The 23,264-nt window shown below is 36.0% G+C and overlaps 1 protein-coding gene across 2 annotated transcripts in view; it reads right to left on the bottom strand.

The window, feature by feature from the left end:
* Window positions 1-23,264, bottom strand: part of LOC136031819 (protein-L-histidine N-pros-methyltransferase-like) — a 125,140-nt gene that overhangs the window by 90,202 nt on the left and 11,674 nt on the right. For both annotated transcript variants that reach the window (XM_065711638.1, XM_065711639.1), the window contains exon 2: window positions 15,327-15,427. In XM_065711638.1, coding sequence (XP_065567710.1) covers window positions 15,327-15,419 — 93 coding nt within the window. In that variant the 5' untranslated portion in view covers window positions 15,420-15,427. The remainder of the gene's footprint in view (window positions 1-15,326; window positions 15,428-23,264) is intronic.

The raw sequence follows: 23,264 nt of genomic DNA, 5'->3' as shown, positions 1-23,264 counted from the left end.
TTTTTTTTTTTTTTATCGGAATTGAAAGTTAATACTGTAAAAAGGCGGAGTGTAGGGGATTTTGTTCGAATATAATTGCGGCGTTCAAAGAGAAAAAAAAAATTTGCCTATTCAATTCGTGAATTGATGCCCCTCAACTATACTAAGGAAAAGCAAACCTAAGTTACTTAAACTCTAGTTCAAAATAAAAATATTTCAGTGTGAGATTCTTGCTAAGTTCACTTTCACAGTTACATTGACCTGTTCTGTTAACATGGAAGGCTCAACTGACCTCCAAGGTGGCTAATTAATTAAACAATCACAAAAATATAATGCAAAATAACTAAGGTCGGAACCTTTCAAAATAATTTCAGATCGGAACATTTCAGTCACCGCTGTACACCTGTAAAACTTCATTTTGACAGTTATTATAGCTTTTAAGTCTCTAATTTTAGAAAGATTTAAGAAAAATACACAAGCGCACTGGGAGGGGGAAACGAATTTTCTCGAAGTCAGGACCTATCTAGATCGTTTTTCCACACCATGAAATATTTGTATGCCAATTTTTGCGAACACAATCGTTTCAGAGTTCTCACTGAAGCAACTCTATTTAGCTTGTGTGGTGCTCAATCACAGTAGCAACAATTGTATATATAGAAATTGGCTTTTTACTTCTTACTTTTAGATTTTATTTAATTTTAGGTTACTTTACATTTTGTCTTTATTTCTTAGTGTTGAAGATGCCTTGTTTTGTACAGGCGAAATATCTGCGTGGTTTTAGTTTGTCTTTTCCTTCTACTGGCCGTAGTCCGGTTTGTTTTCTTCATCTTGAGATTTATCTTTCTCTTTGTTTTTGTCATGGCTTGCCAGTTCGACTTCAGATCTTTCACGGATTTCTTCGAGGGCTGCCACTCTTGAAGGTCACCCTACAAAACTGTTTTCCGTTTGGCTCTGGTTTGGCAAACTTCGTGAAAGGACCACCCTGAATTCGCTATGAGCCCATGCAGGCGGTATTTCCCTTCAAGAGATGGGAGTGCAGAAAAGAGCTTATGGCAATTCGGACCTTCATTTAACTACCTTCCATTTCATTTTCACTACCTTCCCACAACACCGGAGCGCTTCAACTATTATATGGCACCTATCCCACTAGGGGATAGACTGTCAACAGGATTATACAGCTAATCTCTGCTTTATTCTAAGGGTTCTCCTTCTCGCAGACAGATGCGATTAAAATCAGTAGTTGAATCAAACAGTTTGTGTTAACGAACTGTGAGTAAGGAGCGATCCGGCTCAATAGTAACCAAAAATCTAAAAGCTGGAATTTTGATGTCAATAGGTGCATCAGAAAAATCGGATTTTTATTCCAGTTTAAAATATATAAGTATCTTCAAATTTAGTCTTACCTATCAAAAGTTACAACCCTAAGAAAATTTGTCTGATTTTTAAAAAAGGAGGAAATACCCCCTAAAAGTCATAAAATCTTAATGAAAATCACACCATAACATTCTGCGTGTCAGAGAATCATACTGTAGAGGTTCCAAGCTCCTTTCTGCAAAAATGTGGAATTTTGTGTTTTTTTGCCAGAAGAAATATCACAGATGCGTGTTTATTGTTTTTTTTTCCAGGGGTGATCGTGCCGACCTAGTGGTCCTACAGTATCGCGAGAGGACTCATTCAAACAGAAATTAAAACTTAGTGCCACTTTAAAGTGACCAAAAATTGGAGGGCAACTAGGCTCCCTCCCCCGCTCACTTTTCCTAAGGTTACCCAATCAAAATTTTGAGATAGCCATTTTGTTCAGCATACTCGAAAAATCTAATAATTTTTTCTTTGAGGATGACTTAATCCTCTACAGTCCCCGGGGGAAGGGCTGCAGGTTGTGAATTACAGGGCTGCAGGTTAGTATTGGTACTTGCGAAGTATACAGACGTTGTCAGGAGGACTTTTCTGATGAGGGGGGAGTCAGGAGAGGGGGTTACATTGAAGGATATTTCCATGGACGAATTTTTCATGGGGGAAGGGGATTTTTCATGAAGGGAGCGCCAGATTTCCAAGCATTATTTAAAAAACGATCAGAAATAAAAAAAAAATTCAGCTGAAAGTAAGGAGCAACATTAAAACTTTAAACGAACAGAAATTATTACGTATACGAGGGGGGTTCGGCCCCTTGTCAATACCTCGCTCTTTACGCTAAATTTTTTAGGCACTTTCAAAAGAGTTATTTATTTTATTTCAACAGCTTTTGTGATGCAGGGGCCATTCTTAACGAATTGGAACAAAATTTGAACTTTAGTGTACAGAGCGAGGTATTGACAAGGGGGCGAACCCTTTAATATACGTAATAATTTCTGTTCGTTTTAGGCTCTAGTGTTGCTCCTTACTTTCAGTTGAAAAACTAGATTTTTTTAATTAAATATATACCAGATCAGATGTCCCTAAAAATGCAATTCCATCGAAATTCAGACCTCCCCCCCCCCTGAAGATGTAAGACATCATTATAGACTCATAAACAAGAATTTTTTTTTACAAATAAGACAACTAGGTGTGCTACTAATACCTCTAATTTATATTTGAGATAGAACACATGTTGAGATATTTGTACAAGCATTTGAGATGAAGGTGTAAGAACTTACAGGTTATATGAGAAAAATACCATATAGAATACAAATAGAACAGAAATATTTTGGTTTGGTATAGGAATTAGTTTTTTTTTTATAAAAATACTCTTTAATTTGGTATAGAAATACCACATAGAATAAGAGAACTCGAGTAATGTCTTTGTAACAGAATTCAAAATAGCCCCCTAAAAGCTTAATCACTGCGGTATCACTACAATGTATATTAAGTAGTAACATTCAAAACAAATGCAAGCTAGTTAGAGTGTATTTCGATGGAGGCTCCTAAGTCATGATCCAAAAATTGTCTAGATTCCAAATAATAGTTGGACACAAAAGGACAAAAAAATCTTCCTACTCAGGTCCAGATATCTCACTCCCCTTCCTTAAGAAAATACAGCCTAAAAATAAAAAAAAAATACATTTCATACCACCCACCACAAGATTTTAGTAAAAAGTATCCATATTTACTTACTTATACTTACAATGCCACCCTGTAAGCCTTTTAAACATTTTCACAGCTCATAAAAGGAGCTTACATCTTGCCGGTCCCATACCTAAAGTGACGCTTGGTTTACCATAATTTGAAAGAAACAAAATGTGAAGAGCTGTAAAATCTCTTTCTCGGAAATATACCATTTCATGCGCCTCCTCCACGAGTAAAACCTCTGAAACCCACTCCCTCCGCAAAAACCTAAGAGGTTGCATGCCTCTTTGCTTACATAGTTACAGCTGCCTTCAACTAAACACCATGTAAGCGCTTAACATTTCTACAGGCCATATGCCTAAAAGGGGGAGGGCTAAGAAACGCTTAGGCGAAACGACTACCTAAAGCTACTTGATAGAGAAAGGGTAACAAGTATTTTCGTAGGCAGTATCCTGGAAATACAATAGAGGAAACAAAATTTACAAATTAATTAGAAGGGGATAAAACAAACCCCACTAAAGGGTCAGGCCCGAATAAAAACTACATTATATTCACTATATTTCAAAACTATTCAGAGCGGGTTTTCAGCCAAAAACTGGGTTAGGAACCTTTTTTTTTTTCGGCAAGGTGACGTGTCGAACTGATTGCCACATAAATTTGTCCGGGGACTCTGAAAGCGAATTTCAAGTTAGACAAATTTTCGAAGAACAAATCTTTTATAGCGGTTAGTCCCAACTGAGAAAAAGGATGCCACATGATTCATTATCCCAGAAATAGACAAATATACACTGCTGATTAACTCACTATTAGAATTAATATGCCTCAAAACTCTAGAATGCGAAACTTGAATCTGATAGAACAAACAACCATGGAACATGTAGCCTCTTCTATGTCAATTGTTTCCCCGAAATAAGCAAATCTTCTAGTCAGGATACCTCAGTAAAATTTTGCTTTTTACAGAAATTACCTAAGGTCAAGAGTAGGTTGTAAACTCTTGAAGTACTTTTACCCATTGTGAACTATTGTGCGATTCACTGAAAGCACAGAAAACACATAGGTAAAGCCAGCATTCAGAAAATCAAGTTTAAATTTTCGATCCGAAAATAGTAAGTATAATCACATTTTTGGATATAATCAGAGGTAAACATGTGGGTCATTCATACAAGTCCATTTGAATTCTTCTTGAAATTAAATATAAAAAAAAACAAGTTTTTTAACTGCAAGTAAGGAGCGTCACTAAAATTTAAAACGAACAGAAATTATTCCGTATATGAAAGGGGTTGTCCCCTCCTCAACGCCTCACTCTTTACGCTAAAGTTTGACTCTTTCTCACGACTCTACTTTTTAAAACAATAAGAAACTTTAAGTTTTCAATCCGAAAAGAGTATGTATAATCAAATTTTTGGAAATAATTAGAGGTATAACATCTGGGTCATTCACACAAGTCCCTTTGAATTCTTCTCGAGACTAAGGCTAAGTCACTTTGTAAATTCACCATATGACATCATATGTCTGTCTCCAGAATAGTGATTTTATCAAAATCATTTTTACAAGCTAAAACTAGAATAAAAATTGCACTATTATGGTATGTTCGCTTGTCAATATCAGGCACCTACCCAGGTTTTTTATGGGGGAGGGGGCAATAGCTCAAAATCAAAACAATAAACAAGAATATGATACAGAGAAACGTGAAACATTATCGGAAAAATTTTAAAGACCTCAACATTTCGGGGGTAAAAGACTCCTTTTTTATATGCGCAATAGCTGATTTTTCTAAATCAGTTCCATTTTTTTTTAACAAAAGTATGTAATAAGCGGGTGGTATCACCTTTCTTTATATTATTTGATCTTTTTTGCCGGATCTGTGCAGTCCCGAATCCCTGATGTAAGCTGAGTAATGGTTTTAATCTACATCAGGTTGCTTCTCTTCTATTGTGTTGTTTAATCCATTTTTCAATTTCCTTTTCTCTTTTTCGAATCTTGGAGGCCACTGAGTGAATAATTTCATGTTTTTGTTGTTTTAGATATATTGTTAATAAAGAATAGCTTAAGTTGGCCAAGCATAGAACATTCTACATTCTTACGTTATGGCATGGCAATGTGAAACAGCTTTACCTCTTTTCTCAAAAAGAAGTTCACCTCTCTGCATTAAATTTAAGAGAAAACAAGTATTTTTTCAACTTAGTATTTTTTTCAAATAAGCAAGAACAAATGAGCGCTCCTTACCTACAGTTCGTTATCACGAACTGTTGATTCTCTGGCTCAAGGTGAAATGCTTAATTGAACACAATTTGAAAAAAAAAACCAGGGATTTGAAAATCCTCTCTGTATGGAATAATGCCGTTTAAGGGAGTATTCCCCGAAAGACCTTCTATTGTACATAGAAATTTGAAACTTAGAACAGCATCTCCAAATCCCGCATTCCTGTTATTCATTTTAAAAATTTACTGAAATTGGATTTGTACTAGTTGCACCCTAGTAACCTTTAGTAATGTAAATAATAACCAATTCAGACAGAAAGGGTGGATTGTTAATAGGTCAACCAAATTAAAAATACATCCAATAATTCAAGCTTTTATCGATTTTTTTTTTAATTCGATTTGTTGATTCTGGTAAACGTTATCCGCTTAATAGCTTTAATACTTCGACATTCAACAAACTACTGGAATTAAATGTACGTTTTCACCGTCCCAGTTGTTGCTAAAAGTTGTAAGGAACAATGTTTTATCAATATGCGAAACGTAAATCTGTAATGGTCAGAACCCCTTTAACCAACAGGCTAAAAACCCGGATTGAAACCTGATTTCATCGATTACGTTCAGCTTGTTGTCTGCTAGAATCAACCACACACGCAGTGGCGTAGTGGGCTAAAATTTCTGTACCAGTAGGCATCTGAATGAAATATTTTTATGGTACAAGCAAAAACATTTAATTGTCACAAGGTATTGAATGCACTTATTATGCATTTAGCTTTTAATTTACTACAAAGAGACTAAAGGTTTAATTATAAAAGAATAATTAAAATTAGAAAAGTAAAATCTTTTTATAATAAATAAAATTGAAAAAGTAAAATTTGAATAGTGTATTTATTTTCATTTCAATGCTATAATAACTAGGAAAAATGAATATTTGTTATATAATTCGCTTTCAGGGAAGCGTCAATGACAAGGTAGATTTTTAGATTTTTAGGCTTTAGATTTTTAATGTTAGGAAAAGAGGTAGTAGCTAAATTTTCATTTGTAGTGGAACTAAATTTGTCGTGAACGGTCTTGGGAAGAAATAAGGTCAAACTAAATATTTGAAATACAATGATGTCAACTGCTGAAAAGTCAATCAGTTCAAAATTTAATTTCTGTAATTCAATTCTTTATTTTCAATGTTGTAACAAGTACACAAGAAAATTTTTGTAATAAAGCGCCATTTTCAGCAAAGGGCCAATGACATAGTAGCTTTTGAATTTTTTCAATCTTGAGTCGCACATTTGGTATGTTTGCTTGCTGTGATTGTTTATTTGATTTTTCTGTTCGTTTTGGGTTTCCTTTATGCTACAATAGTAAAATGTTTGTGTTCGTTTTAAGCTTGATTTACATATTCAATTTAAGCTGTGCTCGTTTGAAGATGTATTTATTAATTTATATTAATACAACAAAATAATAAAAACAAAAGCAACACAAAACCGAAGAATGAAACAACAAGAGTAATGCAAGAAGAGATAAGAAAACTAGAAACAACATTTTTAAAAGGAAATCCAAACAACTGAACCCTCCTCCCGCAAAAAAAGAAAACCAAATTTGTTTAAGCTACTCCAACCAAATCCAGGTAATAAGAGTCCAGCCTAATACAGGTTATATTTTAATTACTTTTAGCTCTAATATCGAACAATTCTGATTTTCACCTTCTCTTCTTCCCTTTATTAGTCGCAATCCCTTTTTTATTATTGTTAGACGTTTCTGTTCTTTTCTGGTTTTTGTCGGCATTGAACATGTCTCAATTGACGCGTATTATTTATTAACAAAATTCGCGTTTTTTCCTTTTTTGCTTGTCCTTTTTCGCGGCCGGCGTTAACCCCCCTGGAAAATACCCACCCCCTGCAGAAAAAAAAACAGAAAATAGCCCTCCACAGATCCCTCCCCCGGAAAATTCTACCCCCACGCATTAGACTAGTATTCTCAATTTCTGATCCAGTGACCAAACTCCGAAGTTTCTGCGACCTAGAGGATGGGACTGCCCTCCTCCTCTACGGCATAAATTCTGCTCATTTTGCGGTTAAGTGTCATTCTTTACTTTCATTAAATAAAAAAAACAAGTTTTTTATCTGAAAGTAAGGAGCGACATTAAAACTTAAAACGACCAGAAATTACTTCGTATATGAAAGAGGCTGCTTCCTCATCAACGCCTCGCTCTTTACGCTAAAGTTTGACTCTTTCTCTCAATTCTTCTTTTTAAAACAGTAAAAAACTTTAGCGTAAAGAGCGGGGCGTTGATGAGGAAGCAGCCTCTTTCATATACGAAGTAATTTCTGGTCGTTTTAAGTTTTAATGTCGCTCCTTACTTTCAGTTAAAAAACTTGTTTTTTTTTTTATTTAATTTCTGGACGTTTTTGAATCAATGCATGTTTTGATTTTGGCTCTCCGCAGAGGAATAATTAAAACAAAATTTGCATTTTTTTTTTTTGGCTAAATGGCTTTCTCATAATTTTGATCGAATGATTTTGAGAAAAAAAGAGCGGGGGAGGAAGCCTAGTTGCCCTCCGGTTTTTTGGTTCATTAAAAAGGCAACTAGAATTTTTGATTTTTTACGAATATTTTTATTGGTAAAAGATTTACGTAACTTATAAATTAGCTTAAGTAAAGAACTTTTGTATTCTCATATTTTTATTACATATATGAGGGGGTTCCCCCCTTGTCAGATTCTCGCTCTTTACATTAAAGCTTAAATTTTGTCCCAATTTATTAAGAATGACCCCAGAATCACAAAAGCTGTAGAATAAATAGTTGAAATAACTAAAAATACTTTAGCGTAAAGAGCGAGGTATTAGGAGGAGGTGAGCCCCTCAAATGGGTAATAATTTCTGTTTGTTTTAAGTTTTAATGCTGCTCCTTACTTCCAGCTGAAAGAACTTTTACATATTTATTTTCATTTTTTTTTTTTTAAATAATGCTAGTAAATCCTGCGCTCCCTTCATGGAGATTTTCTTTCGCCATGACAAACTATCGATGGAAAGTTCCCCCAGCATATCCCCCTCTTCTCAACCCCTCCCCCAACCAGAAAAATCCTCCTGAAAACGCCTGTACACTTCCCAATAACCATTACTATATATAAGCACTGGTCAAAGTTTGTAACTTGTTGCCCCTCCCACGGGGACTGTGGGGGAGTAAGTCGTCCCCAAAGACATAGTTATAAGGTTTTTCGACTACGCTGAATAAAATGGCTATCTCAGAATTTTGATTTGTTGACTTTGGTAAAATAATTAGCTTGGGAGGGGGCCAAGGTGCCCTCCAATTTTTTTGGTCACTTAAAAAGGGCACTAGAACTTTTCATTTCCGTTAAAATGAGCCCTCTTGCAACATTCTAGGACAACTGGGTCGATACGATCACCCCTGGGAAAAAGAGAAAAAAAACAAAAAAACAAAAAAACAAATAAACACGCATCCGTGATCTGCCTTCTGGCAAAAAATACAAAATTCCACATTTTTGTAGATAGGAGCTTGAAACTTCTACAGTAGGGTTCTCTGATACGGTGAATCTGATGGTGTGATTTTCGTAAAGATTCTATGACTTCTAGGGGGCGTTTCCCCCTATTTTCTAAAATAACGCAAATTTTCTCAGGCTCGTAACTTTTGATGGGTAAGACTAAACTTGACGAAACTTATATATTTAAAATCAGCATTAAAATGCGATTCTTTTGATGTATGTATTGGCATCAAAATTCTATTTTTTAGAGTTTTGGTTACTATTGAGCCGGGTCGCTCCTTACTACAGTTCGTTACCACGAACTGTTTGATAATAACAGCGTAGACATGAAATATTCCCAGAAATTGTAAGGGAGTTGATATCAATTTTAAAGTTTCTTTTGTACCCTCCCCCCTAAAAACCTTTTCTGGAAAAAAACTATTTACTGCCTTTTCGCTGGGACACTTTTCCACCGAGAAGGGGATTACCGGCATTATTAAAAAAAAAAATCATAAATTAAAGTCTTTTTCAAATGAAAGTGCGCTAAGAAAAAAAAAATTCACCCCAGATCTTCTGCAAGAAGTTTTCTGGCCGGAATTTTCAGCTAGAATGGAATTGTCTTTTGGAATTTCCCTAAAAAGGGGGAGGGCATTTTCACGTAAAAACAACTTTCCACGGTGGTTTTTCTCCGTGGGTTAAGGAATCGTCCATTAAGGGGAGAGTTGGATTTCTCTGTGTTATTTTTCCGTGGGCGAAGGGAATTTTTCACGGAGGGGGGACCCGGATTTCTCGGTTTTACTAAAAGCGATCAGAAATTAAATTATAAAAATTTTTCCACCACTGAAAGTAAAGAACAACATCAAAACTTAAACAGACGGAAATTATAAAGTATATGAAAGGGGTTTCCCCTCCTCAAAGCTTGCTCTTTACGCTAAAAGTTGGACTTTCGTCCCAATTCCTTAAGAACGACTCCTGAAACACAATAGCCGGTTAATAAGAATAATAAGATTATTATTTTTTTTTAATTTGCAATCAACTGTTATGAAAGAGTGTCGGTGGGTGCGGAGTGGGGTGAGGGGATGGTACCTGAAACCACCATGAGGAAGCCAGATTTTCCGGTATGATCTGATTAAGAAACATAAATTAAAAAAATAAAAAATAAGTTGTTTCAACTTAAAGTACAGACCAACATTAAAAAAGACAAAATTAGTCCATATATGACTGGGGCTGCACCCTTCTAAATCCTTTGCTTGTTAAACTAACGTCTCACTGATTTGACAAAGCTTTTTATTATAATTAAACAGCCCTAATGTTTATGAAGTCTTTCTAGAAGAATTGGGAAAGAAGTCAAACTTTAGCGTTAAGAGAAAGGGGTTGAAGAGGGGGGAGCCCTCTCATATATGGAAAAAGTTTGTTTGTTTAAAGCTTTAATGTAGATCCTTACTTTTAGTTAAGAAACATATTTTTTCTATTTAATTTCATAAAAGAGTTACTGCATTGAAATAAACGACACATCATTCGCACAGAATTCTGATTAATGGATAATTCTTCTGGGCTTGGTCTGTTTTGGTGGAGGTTTCCGGACTGAAAAATCTCTTCCTAGCTAATTTATCTACTATGGGTTGCCTCCCCGAAGCAGCATAACATTTGTAGGCATGAATATTTAAAGACTAAGAGGTATTAGGATTGAGACTGTTTGTGCAGGATTTCGACTTTTGCTGATAGAATAGTATCGTCAAGTGCTGACAACAATTTTTTTAAAAAGAATGGGCCCAGGATTATGCAAAGTGTCCATTCATATTAGAGGTCCCATGGACTTCTTGGTGTCCGGTTCTAAGCCGGCTCAAGCGCTTCGGTGTAGACTTGGGAAGATGTGTTGGTCCCCATCCTGCAATGGTATCCCGGACCATTGCTTTCCCTGAGGCCAAAATAATTTCAATGATTTAATGAACATGGAAATTGGAACTTCATGGGTTGCATCTGGTAGTGTCATGGGTTGACTTAAAGCTGAAATTTCGGAAGGGTAACTAGCTTCAGGGAAGTTATGATGTTACTAGACTCCAGGATGAGAATTTGAGAGAAACTTTTCAGCAACAATTGAATACTAAACTGAAGAGTTTGAAATTTGACAAGGTGGAAGATGGATGGAACAATTTTAGGTGTCTTATGTTTAACATGGATGGTCTCTTGGGGAAGAAAGTTAGGACTGCAGCTAGTAGTATTAGTGAAAAGGCCTTATGTTTAATAGAGAGGGCCAGTACAAGAATTATCTCAGTAATAGATCATATGAAAAAAGGAATGCAAAAAAAGCGGAGAAAGCATTAAAATATGAACTAAGGAGGTGTGAACCGGATGCCAATGGACAAAATTGTCAAAGATACAGAGGATGCAGTTAGACGGCATATATAGGAACGGGGTCATGATAAGTGATAAGGAAAGAGTTACCGAGAGATTACCAGAACATTTCGAGAATGTGCTAAATCGAGATAGAATTGCAGGAAAAGATATAGAAGAAATGAAAAAGTATGTGATACCTTAGAAGTGAAGGAAGATTTGTTTTGTGAGGAAGAATTAGTGACAGTACTAAAAAGATTAAAAAATAATAAGGCTCCAGGTGCTGATAGTGTGATAAATGAGTTTCTTAAATACGGCGACTTTAAGGTTAGAAATAAGTTACTGAAGATTATGAGTATGATTTTTGAAAAACGGGAAGTACCTAGTGATTTTATGAAAACCTTAATTGTACTACTGTATGAGAAAGGTGATAAGAATGAGTGTGGTAATTATCGAGGCATTAGTCTGGTCTCTGTAGGTAGGAATTTACTTTGTAATATGATACTTTTTAGACTGACAGGCAAAGTTATAGTCCAAAGTTTTATAGATTATGAGCATGCATTCGATTCTGTTGATATAAGAACTTTAATAAGGTTTTATCCTTGAATGGTATCCCCCTTTATTTGGATCATTTTGATACATTTTGTCTTAAGAAGCACAGGAAAGGCAATGGGAGACCATGGAATCAAATGGGGAAGAAAAAATCTTCTGGACACAAAATTATAGTAATGATTTAAGCATCCTAAATGAAAATGTGAGCAAAATGAATGAGCTTTTAGTGGTTTTGCGAGTTATGGGTCCTAGAATAAGTTTGGAAATAAATGCTAAGAAGACTAAGTCACTAGGGCTAAGAATAAGTGAAGATGAAAAGATTGATCAGGTGGGCAGCTTCACCTACCTAGGTAGTATTATTAGTAAAGACGGTGGGAGCAGTAAAGATGTTAAAAGTAGAATAGCCAAGGCTCAGGGTGTTTTTTCACAGTTAATTTTTTTTTAGAAGAATAGGATGATAAGTCTGCAAACCAAGATTAGAATATTGGAAGCTACAGTGATGACAGAAGCTACAGTGATGACAATGGCCGAATATGCCTTGGAAGCATGGGTGCTCCGAAAAGCGGATGAAGATTTGCTAGATGTTTTCCAGAGAAATTGCCTAGGGATTGTATTGGTTACCCAGCTGACTGACCGTATTTCAAACAGTAGGTTGTTAGAAAAGTGTAATTCTATCCCACTTCCTAGGGCTATAATGGGAGAAAGGTTTATATGCCTATGGCATGTTCTGCGGATAAAGGATGAGAAATTTTCAAAGATTACCTTTTTTGGCCAACCGTCTAGGGCTAAACAGATAGTAGGTCGTCCGCGGTTGGAGTGAGAGGATGTCATAGAGAAATATTTAAAGGAAATGGGAAATACTACGTAGGAGGGTATAAAGAGGGAGGCTTTGGATAGATTGGGATGAAGGAGAAGCGTGCGCAGATGTGTTAGCCTAAGGTGGCTTGGTACTGAGGTGAGTTGTTAGCAGTAGTAGTAGTATTGATTATTATAATATTTTAATAACAAACAATAAATTATTAAAAACATCAGTGCCGGTCCAGAAGTATTATGGTTTCTGCCAATTTTTAATGTAAGAAGTATTATGAAGTATTATGGTTTCTGCCAATTTTTAATGTAAAGATGTTCCGGCGGAATTATCCAGATTATTTTCCGCGTGCTTCGATTTCTGAGAAATAATTTCCACGGAAGGGGACATTTCTGAAGTGATCGAGAAACCGATAAGAGGTTAAAGTCTTATTCAAATGAAAGATTGCTAAGGAGGATTTTTCAGGCTGAATCGTCCGCAAGGAATTATACAGGGAGGGGATTATCAGCGAGGATGGAACTGTCTGGAGGGAATTTGACAGGGGGAGGTTTATTTTACGTTGGTTGAAATTTGAACGAAGGAGTTTTCCATGAAAGGGAGTGTTGCCCCCTCCATATGTGAAGCGTTGCCATCTCCTTAATACCCTGCTCTTAAAGTTTGACTGTTCTTTCAAATTTATTAAGAGCGTTTACTGAAACAAGAGGGCTGTTTAATTAAAATAAGAAGCTTTTTTAGAAGTGCTAACAGCTTTAGCATAATGAAAAAAGTAATAAGGAGGGGGCAGCCCTTCTTATACGGAATAAATCTTTCAAAATTAACAAACAATTTTTTTTGTCATGTACGGTGAGCCAAATTTGAACCTGCATTAGTTCGAGAAACGTTCAGATATTTTTTTTTTTTACTGAAAGTAAGGAATGTATTGAAAGTATTAAAACTTAAAACAAACAGAAATCATTCCGTATACGAAAGGGGCTGTCCCCTCCTCAGCACCTCACTCTTTACGCCAAAGTTTTCATTATTTTAAAAAGTAGAACGCTAAAGATGATTGTGGCCTAACGGCCGATTATTGCTTACAAGTCCCCTACATGTCTTAGCGCTGGAACCAAATTGGTCTTACCATCAAATACACAGGAAACAAATAGTAGGTACACCAACTAGCGAAAGTTGAGAACCCCTCAGCCGACTGTTGCTTATAAAGGATAAAGATCCTCCAGAGCCATTTCTGGCCCATAGGGCGTCGAATCGACGTTTCAGTTGCTGGTTTCAGTTCGTTTCACTGTTGCTTAAGACTCCCCTAAATGTCCCACAATTGGTATCGACCTATTTTTGGTTTCAGTGTGTACCTTACTACTAAAGTTGTCAACCCCTTTAAACTTTCAAACTGGTATATATCATGAAGGAATTTTTCTACCAAAAATGGATGACACATACTTTCATCAGCTCATCAAGAGCTACCGACCGCCGTCGAAAAAAAATCTATCTATCTTAGTTCAAAAGTTGACTTTTTTGTTTTTTTGTTTTTAAGTTTCTAACGTCACCACTTAGAAAGGAGCAAAGGATAAGCTCTAATTTCTTTAGCAATGGGAGAACTTTTAAATTTTAAGAAGTACATCTGATACCATTTCTCCACGGCAATCCCAAGTGCGAAAAACCGAATGATAAACTCAGCTGAAATCACGAACAGAAATGGGTAGAAACAACAGATGGCAGCACTTTCGGTCCCCACTTTTTTATTTCTGTAATATTTTTTTTTTATCACTCAAAGAAGATATATTGGCTGTGGGGCCGGGTAACTGCCGCATATATTTAACACTTATAGATTTTAGTCCATCTTTAATTTGAAACTGGTGCCTGCCTGCTTGCCTGCTAGAACAGAGCTTTCCACTCGAAAGCAGAAACATGGTTTGATGAAACAAAAGCTTCGCTGCATAGTTTCAGATAGTTCTCTCTCACATAGGCTATAAAACTCCAAGTCACTTCACATACTATAGGCTCTGGCTCAAGGACAAGCAAAAACTATCCTTTTTGGCCCCAGGCAAAAGCTCTACGAAGCATTCCAAAATGCAAAGTCATACTCATCAATCCAGCCTAAGGTCCACACTATCCTAGAAACCGCAGAGGTTAGACCCTTACCGCTGTCTAGGGATAAGCTGAAATCGGGGTGCTAGGAACAAAAAAAAAGAACACGACAAAACCAAAGTGTTGCTCTCGCAACACAATGATGATTTGAAGAAGATACAGCTGGTTCCTTTTGTGTTTTTTTTCCAGTACATAAAATGTATCAAAATATAATTTAATATAAATTGTGGTCAATCCCATGGCACTAAACTCTATTGGAAAAGCGAGAAAGACATGAATGTGATAAATCTATTCCAGTAAACCTGGGCAACACCAATCCATTCTATTAGTTGAAATTTGGACTTGAAAGCTCAATACGAATCCTTCGTTTCTTGCGTTAATGTTTGAAAAGATGTTACCACGAAGAATTTCTTACTTTTTCCGTATATATGGAGAATTTTTGGTTATTCCTCCCATTCTTATTAATTTTTTTTCGGTTTTGTTTATTTTTCACCTAAAAGGATCCACTGAAAAGTGAAAAATAGCTATATTTCTTTCTCACTCCCTCCCTCCATCATTCTGACATAGATACATACACAACCAATCTGACCGTTTCTAAAGGTTTTTATGCTTTGATCTTTTCATCTATTTCCCATTTCTTATTAACTAAAGAAGGCTTGACAGAAGTCCTGGTCGAAAACACAATTTTGATTTCACAATTTTTTTTGTCAGTTGAAAGTGTTGTCGTTTTTAATTTCTTGAGTTGTTTTTTATTCTCCAACCAGCTTGATTTCACAACTTATTAAAAACAGATGTGTTTTTACAATAAAATAAGGACTACAATGCCTATATAAAAAAAAATGCATTGGTGTATACAGACCTTGGATTTGTCAAAATTACTCAGAGACTCCTCGTCGAGCATCCTCTTATATAAGGCTCTTGCCAGATTCCCTCGAAAGTAACTTCTCGACATTGGACAGCCTAGTAATACAAAATCTGAATTACCTTTGTTGTCTAAGAAGTCTATAAAACTGTTTGTTTTTTGTGTGTGTTTTGTAAAGGCTTACCTTACATAAAAATCAGAAAGCTATGCGGAATGGGGACTTTTTCTGATGACAGTAATTTCTTGTTTTTCCCGTGATAGTTTGTTGTTGCTTATATTACTCATAAACTTACCATTCTACACAAAGAGGATCAATCCACATTTTTATTCAGAATGAGCTATAATAATTCCTCTAATCAGGCGCTAGTCACTGGTTACATTTGCACAGGCACTGAAAGTAGGTCCCTTGTAACAGGACTCCCACTTTTTGTGTTGCTTTTTGTGTTGGGTTTCCACATTACATTGCTAGCCTTGTAATCAACAAGCTCTTAAACCCTTAAAAAAAACTTGTGATAAACTTGGAAACCATTTGTGAAATCAAATGTAGGGCATAAAATTTGTTTTAATTAAAATATTCAAAACAATAGAACAAGAAAATTGGAAGATTTCAAAGGACTCCTTTCTTAAAAAGAGATTTTACACACACATCATGCTTATTGTGGTTTTGGTGAATGTCAATTGGCGCTTTAATATTTTTTACAAATATTGAAGGTCATTGGGTTCTCCCGTTGTGATTTTATCCCGTTTTCAAGGGCTATAATGACAGAAAGGTTGAGATGTCTAGAACATATTTTGCAAATGAGGGATGACAGATTGAAAAAGCCTTTTCAGTCATCCATTTAGGGCCAAACGACAAGCAGGTCATCCCGAATTGGAAGGGGAGAGATCGTTAGGAAGGATTTAGAGGAAACTGGAACTTTTTGAGAGGGCAAAGAAAGGAGGTTCAAATATACTGGAACGGAGGAGGAGCGTGCGTAGCTGTGTAAGCCTTGAGAGGCTTGGTGTTGCACTGAGTAACTAGTAATAGTAATTAAAGTGACACTTGGATTAAAACAAACATATTTAACTAATAAATTACAATGTGGGCCACTTTAATCCATGCACTTCTAACACTTAAGCTTAATAAGTACTTTATTTGAAACAATGCAAATTTTCCACTGATTACCTTTTTATAACCATAATAGAAATTCAAATATTTTGAAAGAAAATACCTTTGATCGCCCACCAGTCAAAGGTATTTGATCTTATATAATCTTGTATATGAATATGCAATTTTGAAAAAAAATTAATTTAATTTTTAACATTATTTTTGTTACTTTCGAAAAGAATGTAGATTTATCAACTTCCTTTCAAATGAGTCTTTAAACATCTCTCTATGATATTTCGGTGCCCCACTAGCAACACCACTCATGCGTGTTGCATTCAAATAAGCTTTCAGCATAGCACAGCTTAAAATTTAGCATCAAAGGAGAAGATCAGCTGGGCAGCACTGCGCATCAGAGTAGTTTCTGCTTAAACTTTAATATTAATTTTCACTTTTAGAAAAGAAATACTTTTTTTTAATTTAATTTGTTTGCTTTTGATTTGGTTACATTAATTAAATACAGACTGCACATAATTTGCTGAAAAAGGAAATGTACCATACCCATATATCAGAGTGGTGCCCTGGGAAGTAATGGGTCTTATCATGATTTTCAAGACCTTACAACAGAAGGGCACTTCATAGTTTTTGGTCCTATTCATCGAGATTATGTTTCTTTTTAAGGACATGTTCCCTATTTTGATAAAACCTGCCAAAAGATCTTATAATATCTTATATAATCTTGTCTATGAAGATGCAAATTCGTCAAAAATTAAATTAAATTTTTAAAATTATTTTTTTGTTACTTTCAAAAAGAATGTAGATTTATCAACTTCCTTTCAAATGAGTTTTCAAACATCTCTCTATAATGTTTCATTGCCCCAAAGCAACAACTAAAAAGAGCAAAGGAAAAGGCAGATGCATCACTGCATCTCGTGTGAAAAAGTGATTTTCCTTTGGTAGTCAGCTAAAATGATCCAAATGATGCGATTTTCATTTCGAACTAACACCATTTTGTAGGTTTTAGTCTATTTTTTGAAATTCTAACAAAATATTTTGGCAACAAATTTTTATTCTTAAGATTAACCAAAATAATTCCTGATCCAGCTTCAAATGGCGATTCTTCACTGGGCAGTTGTTTTTAACACGTTTTTTTTTCTAAGTTTAGATTACTATGGGCTAGAGTTTGTTCTTTACTTAGCCTTATTATCTTATAAGCTTTAAGCTTATTAAATTATGCATACTTGGGACCCCCCATAGAAATGAAATTCTTTATATACACATATTGCTTTCAAGCTTCAGTTCTAGAGTTTCATTGCTATTGTAAATGGCTGCTATGTACTTGCTGTTCATCATCATAAATGATTCAGAAAATACTTGCATTTTAAGTTGAATGTCTTTTTTAAAGAAGACCAAATTTAAAAATCGCGAAAGGCGCCATCAGGCATTCTTACAAATTACTGTAATAAATATGACACATTTTCACCCTTTACTCCAAGAGAGAGGGGATGTACAAAGGCTCCAATATTATCCTTACTCAGGACAGGGTTTTGTTGGAGCAGGCCTTTTCTGTCCTCTAGGTATAAATATATCTTCGATATTCATCTATTTTTATTATGTATATGAGGGGGGTTTGCCCTCTCGTTAATACCCCACTCTTTATATTAAAGCTTTAATTTTGTCCCCAAGTCTTTAAGAATGACCCCTGAATCACAAACGCCGTAGAATAAATAGTTGAAATTGCTAAAAATACTTTAGCGTAAAGAGCGAGGTATTTAGGAGGAGATGAACTTCTCATGTGAGCAATAATCTCTGTTCCTTTTAAGTTTTAATGCTGCTCCTTACTTTCATTTGAAAAAACTTTTTAATATTTATTTTTTCATCGTTTTTCAAAATAAAGTTAGAAAATCCTGCGCCCCCTTCATGGAATTTCTCTTCCCCCATGACAAACTCCTCCAAGGGAAGATCCTCCCACGTAGCCCCCTCCCATCAAATCCCCCGCCAACCAAAAAATCCCCCTGAAAACGTCTGTACACTTCCCGATAACCATTACTGTATGTATATACTGGTCAAAGTTTGTTACTTGCAGCCCCTCCTCCAGGGACTATGGAGGGATAAGTCAGCCCCAAAGACATAGTTATTAGTTATTATGTTTTTCGACTATGCTGAATAAAATGGCTATTTCAAAATTTTGATCAGTTGACTTTGGGAAAATATGAGCGTGGGAGGGGACTAGGTGCCCTCCAATTTTTGGTCACTTAGAAAGGGCACTAGAACTTTTAATTTCCGTTACAATGAACCCTCTCGTGACATACTATGACCACTTGGTCGAATTACGATTACCCCTGGGACAAAAAAACAAACAAACAAACAAACAAATAAACACGCATCCATGATGGGTCTTCTGGCAAAAAAATACGAAGTTCCACATTTTTGTAGATAGGAGCTTGGAACTTCTACAGTAGGGTTCTCTGATACGCTGAATGCGATGGTGTGATTTTCGTTAAGATTCTATGACTTTTAGGGGGTGTTTCCCCCTATTTATGAAAATGAGGCAAATGTTCTCAGGCTCGTAACTTTTGATGAGTAAGACCAAATTAGATGAAACTTATATATTTAAAATCAAACAGTTTCGTGGTGACGAACTGTAGTAAGGAGCGACCCGGCTCAATAGTAACCAAAACTCTAAAAAATGGAATTTTGATACCAACAGCTAAATCAAAAGAATCGCATTTTAATGCTGATTTTAAATATACAAGTTTCATCAAGTTTAGTTTTACCCAACAAAAGTTACGAGCCTGAGAAAATTTGCGTTATTTTAGAAATAAATAAAAAATGAATATTTTTATTTATTTATTTATTTTATTAATCACACCATCAGATTCAGCGTATCAGAGTACCCTACTGTAAAAGTTTCAAGCTCCTATCTACAAAAATGTGGAATTTTGTATTTTTTGCCAGAAGGCACATCACGGATGCGTGTTTATTTGTTTGTTTGTTTTTTTTTTCCACGGGTGATCGTATCGACCCAGTTGTCCTAGATTGTTGCGAGAGGGCTCATACTAACGGAAATGAAAAGTTCTAGTGCCTATTTTTTATCTCTATTTTCTTATTTAAATAAGAAAATGGAAGGTTGTTCTAATTAAACGTTATTAGCAATAATCTTTTAGCAAAACCACTATAAAAACAATAGTAGCAATTACATTAAATGATTGTATTTATGTCTAAAGTGTGGCTTTGCCTAATGAATGTTGCAAGTGGGCTCATACTAACGGAAATGAAAAGTTCTAGTGCCCTTTTTAAGTGACCAAAAAATTGGAGGGCATCTAGGCCCCCTCCCACGCTAATTATTTTCCCAAAGTCGACGGATCAAAATTCTGAGATAGCCATTTTATTCAGAGTAGTCGAAAACCCTTATAACTATGTCTTTGGGGACGACTTACTCCCCCACAGTCCCCGTGGGAGAGGCAACAAGTTACAAACTTTGACCAGTGCTTACATATAGTAATGGTTATTGGGAAGTGTACAGGCGTTTTCAGGAGGATTTTTTGGTTGGAGGGAGGGGTTGAGAAGAGGGGGATATGCTGGGTGAACTTTCCATCGAGGAATTTGCCATGGGGGAAGAAAATTTCCATGAAGGGAGCGCAGGATTTATTAGCATTATTCAAAAAAAAAACAATGAAAAAATAAATAGTAAAAAGTTTTTTCAGCGGGAAGTAAGGAGCAGCATTAAAACTTAGAACAAACAGGAATTATTACCCATATGAGGGGCTCACCTCCTCCTTATACCTCGCTCTTTATGCTAAAGTATTTTTAACTATTTATTCTACGCTTTTGTGATTCAGGGGTCATTCTTAATGAATTGGGACAAAATTTAAGCTTTACTGTAAAGAGCGAGGTACTGACGAGGGGGCGAACCCCCTCATATATGTAATAAAAACATGAGAATACAAAAGTTCTTTACGTAAGCTAATTTATAAGTTACGTATATCTTTTACTAATAAAAAGATTTGTAAAAAATTAAAAGTTCCAGTTCTCTTTTTAAGTAACCAAAAAATCGGAGGGCAACTAGGCTTCCTCCCCCGCTCTTTTTTCTCAAAATCATTCGATTAAAATTATGAGAAAGCCATTAAGCCAAAAAAAAAAATATGCAAATTTTGTTTTAATTATTCCTCTGCGGAGAGCCAAAATCAAAACATGCATTGATTCAAAAACGTTCAGAAATTAAATAAAAAAACAAGTTTCTTTAACAGGAAGTAAAGAGCGACATTAAAACTTAAAACGAACAGAAATTACTTCGTATATGACAGGGCTGCTTCCTCATCAACGCCCCGCTCTTTACGCTAAAGTTTTTTACTGTTTTAAAAAGTAGAATTAAGAGAAAGAGTCAAACTTTAGCGTAAAGAGCGGGGCAGCCCTTTCACATACGAAGTAATTTCTGTTCGTTTTAAGTTTTAATGTCTCTCCTTACTTCCCGTTAAAAAAAACTTGTTTTTTTTTTATTTAATCAGCATAAAAATCCGATTATTTTGCTGTATCTATTAGTATCAAAATTTAATTTTTTAGAGTTCCGTTTACTATTGAGCCGGGTCGCTCCTTACTACAGTTCATTACCACGAACTGTTTGACAAAAGGTGTAGGCACTTGAACCTTTGACAAACTTGGACAGATTTTGTACCATGGAAAGGAAACTTTCAAAAACAGATCTACAGCACAAATAAGGTCTAAGAAAAATGCTTTGGGCTTCATGCCTTTGTAAAATTAGGCTAGGATTTATACATAGGCCCACTAGCCTAGACCTAGGGGTGCAAAAGAAATCGCTGAGCAATTTCACGAGCACTATTCACAGAAAAGGGATTTTAAGACAACACAGGAATTCTATAGCCGCTTATAAACTGTTAGATGTCTCCCAAGAATGGCAGCTGACAGCTCAGTATCACCTCTCTCTTGCATTACTTTTGGTTCATCACTCTGCCTTTAGTTCAGGGCTTACACTATCCCTGAATTTTAGGGGATTTCCAAGTAAATCTTTGTGTCTCCCACAAAAAATTGCTTCAGCTTAAGGGCACCAAAACATTTGGGCCAAGGGACACCAAAGATTTAAATCCGGCACTGGGTAAATTACCAATTTATAAGCTTTTAGAGGATTTATAAAACATGACCTTAAAAGTGTCTTAAATTTCAAGTCAAACTTAAATGTACCTTCAAATCCCCTCCCTCCTGCAGCGTTCTTATTGTATAATGTGCAACACATTTATTTTATTTATTTTGTTGGTAGTCTGGGTCAATAAACCATTCTAATAGACGAGGATTACATGGTGTCACAAGTGAGATGTTATGGATGTCCTCCAGCCATCAATCAACTGGGAAGCCAGATCCCTAGCAGAAGAATGGGACCGTTTTAAAGAGCATGCCCAACTGATGTTTGCAGGCCCAATGGCAGGCAAAACAGAGAAAACTCCCTATGCCTACCTACTTATCTGGGCTGGAGTGAAAGGACGCTAAATTTTCAACACCTTCACCATTGCAGACAAGGAACGAAACAAAATTGAACAGTACCTTAAGAAATTTAAGGCGTGAGCTTCACTACAGATGAATACAGTTTTTGCAAAATACCTGTTCTAAAAACGAGACCAAGCCGAGGCAGAGTGTAGAGAAGTATACTACTGAGATCAAGACATTAGTGAAACCATGTCTCTACTCGGACCCAAACAAAATGGTCCTTGATCGAATAATGTGCCAAATACTAAGCCAAAATGTACGTAAGAAGCTCTTGGCTGAAGGTGATGAACTTGTGCTTGAAAAAGCAGCCATTGTGTGCAGAATCCACGATCTCACCCAGACAAAGCTTAAAACGTTCCATGGGACTAAATCCACTCCTTTAAAACAAGAGATTGATGCCATAACACGTTACCCAAACCGGAACAGTAGTCGAAATAAACAGGAAGCAGGCAGCTCAAAGAGCAAGCCATGCTACTTCTGTGGTGGAACATATTCTCCCTCCCATGTCAGCCTAGCAAAGGGAAAGTCATGCTCCATATGTAAAAAGCTCAGCCATTTTGCACAAGTTTGTCAAAGCAAGACAGAAAACACTGTGGAAGAAGATACTGTTGAGGCTGACTTCAGTGTTGAAACTGTTATGAAGACAACATTTGGAGTCTTGTGGTAGACCGCAACGCGGAACTGTATTCGAGCTGAAACAGAGCACAAACCGCAAAAATAAAGAGGTACTGAATTATCAGGCAACAGTTCACAGGAAATAAGAAATCGTGGCATAGCCTAATCAAACCAGACAATCCCCCATCTAGTACTTCTCTGACACTATATGATTGGAACTCTTACTATACTTCAATGTATGGAGATGAGAATCTAACTATAAGCAATCAGTATGAAATAGAAGTTTTCAGCTGGCTTGCACGTTTCTCAGGGAAGCATTGTGTTGTTCTCATTTCTGTTGAGAAGATTAAATTAGCTGTCAGAAAAGTACTTTCCAAAGCAAAGGATGGGAAAGACAGCGACAGTCTTTCAACAAAACACCTCAAGCACTTACCTGAATGCTTCTATTCCCATCTTCAGCTTATCTTCCAGATGTGCATCATCAGGAGTTTTGTCCCCAACTCTTTCCTGAAAGTGGTCATCTCATCTATCACCAAAAAAGGAAAAGATCCAAACCAATTCAAATCTTATAGACCCATAACCATCTTGTGCATCTAGAGCAAAGTGTTTGAATATGTGATCTTCTCTGAGCTTGATACTGGACACTTGGGGGACAATCAACTTAGATTCCAGAAATGTCTCAGGTGCCCAGAGGCTCACCACCTTCTGGCTAACGTTCTTATGGACTCAGAAAAAAA

The sequence above is a fragment of the Artemia franciscana genome, chromosome 10 (assembly GCF_032884065.1).
Source record: "Artemia franciscana chromosome 10, ASM3288406v1, whole genome shotgun sequence".
In the NCBI taxonomy this organism is placed as follows: Eukaryota; Metazoa; Arthropoda; class Branchiopoda; order Anostraca; family Artemiidae; genus Artemia; species Artemia franciscana.
The sequence above is the reverse complement of the archived record's forward strand: the minus strand, read 5'-3'. Positions and strand labels throughout refer to the sequence as shown.